Source organism: Pezoporus wallicus, unplaced genomic scaffold (genome assembly GCF_028554395.1).
Source record: "Pezoporus wallicus isolate ANWC-B61680 ecotype Strahan unplaced genomic scaffold, APGP_CSIRO_Pwel_v1 contig_8865, whole genome shotgun sequence".
Lineage (NCBI taxonomy): Eukaryota > Metazoa > Chordata > Aves > Psittaciformes > Psittacidae > Pezoporus > Pezoporus wallicus.
Genome location: NW_026641640.1, coordinates 3,094 through 7,634, shown reverse-complemented (window position 1 = coordinate 7,634; position 4,541 = coordinate 3,094). Strand labels below are relative to the sequence as shown.

General features: G+C 45.0%; 2 protein-coding genes across 2 annotated transcripts; both read left to right on the top strand.

Annotated features, from left to right (window-relative positions):
• Window positions 1-256: 256 nt before the first annotated feature.
• LOC130607577 (G-protein coupled receptor 35-like) lies at window positions 257-1,290 on the top strand. Its single transcript, XM_057424785.1, has one exon. The coding sequence runs from the start codon at window positions 310-312 to the stop codon at window positions 1,240-1,242; it is 933 nt and encodes a 310-aa protein (XP_057280768.1). The 5' UTR covers window positions 257-309; the 3' UTR covers window positions 1,243-1,290.
• Window positions 1,291-2,913: 1,623 nt separating this feature from the next.
• Window positions 2,914-3,928, top strand: LOC130607578 (G-protein coupled receptor 35-like). Its single transcript, XM_057424786.1, is given in 2 exon segments — window positions 2,914-2,979; window positions 3,015-3,928. Coding segments are annotated over 2 exon segments (945 nt in total). The 3' UTR covers window positions 3,894-3,928.
• The last annotated feature ends 613 nt before the right edge of the window (window positions 3,929-4,541 follow it).

Genomic DNA, 4,541 nt, shown 5'->3' with positions numbered 1-4,541 from the left:
TATTCCACCCCTCCATTCAAGATACCACTATTTAATAAAGACTGTCTGCCATGTCCTATTGGAGATATTTACTCCTAAACTGAGGAAACATAAACAAAGCTTGACAAAGAATGCATCCCAATTAGAGGCTGACTGAGAAGGCCAGCTTTGTAGACGCAAATTCACATTTGTGATAGGCAAAATGCATGTTTACTTAAACACCCTTTTTTTCATAGGATATGCATCTGTTAAGGGGGAGGAGGAAAGTGTTACCATGTCTTTTGCTGTTTCAGGTCTCAGAACATCACACAACTTCCGCACAACAGGACAATGAATGTGTCCAGCAACTGCAGCATCACAAGTCTAGAACTTTATCACCATGTCCGCCTCACTGAACTTGCTCTGTATAGCGTCATTTTCTTGTTTGGAGCTCTGTTTAATGCCCTTGCCCTCTGGGTGTTCTTCTGCAAGATAAAGAAGTGGACACAAACAAGGGTGTATGTAATCAACTTAGTCTTTGCAGACTGCTTTGTCATCTGCACCTTGCCTTTCATGGCTTACTTGCTCTGGAATAAGTCAACCCGAGACGAACTCTGCCAGTTTATAGAGACAACATATTTCATCAACATGTTAGTGAGTATCTATGTAATTACATTTGTCTCCATTGACCGATACATTGCCATAAAACACCCCTTGAAAGCCAGGACCTTCAGGTCTCCATCAAAGGCAGCCCTTCTCTGCGGTCTTCTGTGGGTCTCTGTGGTAGTCGGTGCCACTGCACAGATCTGGCAGAGCCAATCCACCCTCTGCTTCCAGAAGGATACCACCGTGCCTGCTGCTCTGAGCCTGCTTTCCATCTTCTTCGTTTTTATTCTTCCATTGGCAATCTTGACTTTTTGCTCCACAGAAGTGATCAGGAGCCTCAAGAGAGGCCTGAACACCAGTTCACCAGAGGAGAAATCAATCCAGAAAGCTGTTCACATTATTTACGCAAACCTGATTGTGTTTCTAGTATGTTTTCTGCCAGCCTTCTTTGGGTTACTTGCCACGTTCGTAATGGATAGCATTGGAGCTACCTGTTTCATGCTCCAGGTTATGAAGAACATCTCCTCCCTGACAAGGTGTATTGCCACATCTAACTGCTGCCTGGATAGTGTCTGCTACTACTTTGTGACCAAGGAGTTCCATGAAGCCCTTCTACCACCCAAAACCAGCAGTGATAAAACAGATCAAATCCACCCCTTGCAGACACACACTTGCTAAAGGAAAGCAAGGAGTGGAAGGAGGGAGGCAAGAGGGATGAAAAACAGCAAACCCAAAACAATGAAACCCAGTGTCTCTGCAACATCAAGAGAAGACACATCCTCAGTGTTATTGGGATAACTGTTGCCCTTTCTCTCTGAAGAGATCATAGAACCATAGAACAGTTTGTGTTGGAAGGGACCCTCAAAGCTCATCTAGTTCCACTCTGTTGCAATGAGCAGGGACACCTTCAACTAGATCAGGTTGTCCAGAACCACATCCAGACTGGCCTGGAATGCCTCCAGGGATGGCACAAGGTCTTTGTTAGGTTTAACATTACTAAATAAATTGTAAATAACATCCTATGCTTCTATTAATTTCACAAAGCTGTGTGAAAGTGTGTATGTAATCTCTGGTCATTAACAAGTCTCCATTCCACCCTCCAGTTACTCTTATGAGAATACAAGTGAACCATGTATGTCTCCCTGGGTTTGTTTTTTTTAATATCTAAAGTCTATTGATCCTTATTGTCAATACATACAAAAAGAATATATCGTGTTTTACCTCACTGTGTATTTCAGGCTGTTTGCATTATTAAATTAATCCAGTTTATTTATTTCATATTGCTTTGGTGGGGAAGGGGGAGGCTTCAGGCAGTAACAGCACCTTACTAAGCAAATGATCCGACAAAACACCCTAGACTCTGTTAACTGCCCCTCGTCTTCAAGTCAATGCATCAGATAGATGTGAAGGATGTGTCCTCAACATAAAAGGGACATGGAACTGTTGGAACAAGTCCAGAGGATGCCACGAGGATGATCAGGGGCTGGAGCACCTCCCATATGGAGACAGGCTGAGAAAGTTGGGGCTTGAACACCGCCAGGGATGGAGCATTCACAACCGCCCTGGGCAACCCATTCCAGTGCCTCACCACCCTTATAGTAAAGAACTTCTTCCTTATATCCAATCTAAACTTCCCCCGTTTAAGTTTTAACCCATTACCCCTTGTCCTATCACTACAGTCCCTAATGAAGAGTCCCTCTCCAGCATCCCCATAGGTCCCCTTCAGATACTGGAAGGCTGCTATGAGGTCTCCACACAGCCTTCTCTTCTGCAGGCTGAACAGCCCCAACTTTCCCAGCCTGTCTTCATACGGGAGGTGCTCCAGTCCCCTGATCGTCCTTGTGGCCTCTTCTGGACTTGTTCCAACAGTTCTATGTCCTTTTTATGTTGAGGACACCAGAACTGTACACAATACTCCAGGTGAGGTTGAGATTAGACTTGTGCTCACAAGTCTCTCTTTCTTCTATCTTTGGACACCTTGGACTAGATCTGCTAGGGCTGGTGGTACTTAATGCCGAGTAATTCCTCCCCAGCATCCTGCAGAGAGAGTGGGTTCATGGAAGCATGACATAAGCCAGCTCGTGCCCAGACAGCCAAGTAGGCCAACAGCATCCTGGCCGGTATCAGCAATAGTGTGGCAGCAGGGTCAGGGCAGTGATCATCCCCCTGTACTGGGCACTGGTGAGGCCACACCTCGAATCTTGTGTTCAGTGCTGATGAGCTGATCTGCAGTGCAAGGGCAGGAGCTCCAGAGCCATGAGAGTGGGGCACTGCAGCAGGCCAGTACAGACAACCTGTCCCCAAGCTTGGTCTCATGCCTGCCCCCTTGTCTTGCAGAGACAACCCAACATGGAGAACTGCACTGAAGACTACGACATGCAGAATGGCATTGTGCTGTTTCAGTTTACAGTCTACATCCCAGCATTGCACTGTTTCAATTTACAGTCTACATCCCAGTGCTCTCTTTGGGGATCCCACTGAACGCGACTGCCTTCTGGGTCTTCTGATGCAAACTCAAGAGGTGGACCAAGACCAGGGTGTACATCATCAACCTCATAGTCGCAGACAGTTTCCTGCTGTTTGCCCTGCCTTTCTTGATATATTTTACCACATATGAGCATCCCATAGACAACCTGTGTTTCACCATACAAACGATCTACTTTACAAACATGCCTATGAGCATCCTGATCATCACCCTGATAGCGATCGATCGATACATTGCAATCAAGTTCCCTCTAAAAGCAAAGATTCTTCGATCCCCACTGAAATCAGCATCCATCTGTGGGGCCCTTTGGATAATACTAATGATTTATTCCTACTTGTGTCCACAATTTCATAACAAAAAGGAAAAATTCTGCTTTCGGAAACAATCTACTCAACCTAGTTATACATTGTTAGTGTCTGTCATCTTTGGCTATTTTATTCCCTTAGTGATTGTGACTTTTTGTACAGTACAAGTCATCAGATGTCTCAAGAAGAAGATGGTCACGAGTCCTCATGAGACAAAATTAATCCAGAAAGCAATCCACATTATTTCTCTGAACCTGTGCGTGTTCACTGTATGTTTTGCACCCTTCTACATTGCCCTGCTCTCGCGGTTTGCAGTGGATGTCGCTGGAGCTTGTTCTCTGCTCTCAGAAGTTAGTGCCTGTGTTCACATCTGTGCATGCTTAGCAAACTCTAACTGCTGTTTGGATGCATTTTGTTATTACTTTGCAGCTAAGGAATTCCAAGAATTTCCTTCTCTGTTCCCCACTTGCCTATCGATGAGGTGCAAGGTGAACCAAAGCCAAGAATCCCAGTCACCCACAGATCAAGTCATGACGTAAACAAGGTGTAGCACACTACAGGTATTAAGAGCCACAGGGCTGCTGAAGTTTTGAGCAGAGGGAATAGGACCATCTACAGTATTTGCAATCATTGTAGCTACAGGCATACCTGCAAAAAGGGGCAATCCCTTCCAAGGGGTCTGATATTAACTTGAATTTTGTCCTTCTGTCCTCAGTGACTTGACTCCAGCCTTGACCATAGTCTTAGACCATTGTATTGCAGCTTCAAGAGGGAGAGCATATGGGATGGAGAATAGATGACAAGGCCACTGTTTCCACCATGCACTTATCTGTACATAACATGCAATTAAACATAGGAAACAGGACCCTTACAGCAATACACAAATCCACTTCTGGTACTGTTATACAGATGGTCACTTAAAACCAAGAAAAAAAAAACCCATGTACTACAATGCTGAACCTAATACATCTGTGCTGCTCACACCAAACCATACACCGGTAGTTCCCTGACAGCCTGTATGATTTCAAAGCTTGCAGCTATCACCAGGACACAGCTATTGCTGTGTATGGAGTAAAGACAGTGGCCTGAGACTATTGCCCCATTCCTGCCCTTTAACACTTGTATCAGGCTTGTGGCAAACACCCTGGCATTTGTGAGACTAAAATCATTGCGGGTATAAATAAAGC

Bases quoted from the DNA above. Each gene is read 5' to 3' on its own strand.
- LOC130607577 (XM_057424785.1), top strand. From the start codon at position 310: ATGAATGTGTCCAGCAACTGCAGCATCACAAGTCTAGAACTTTATCAC.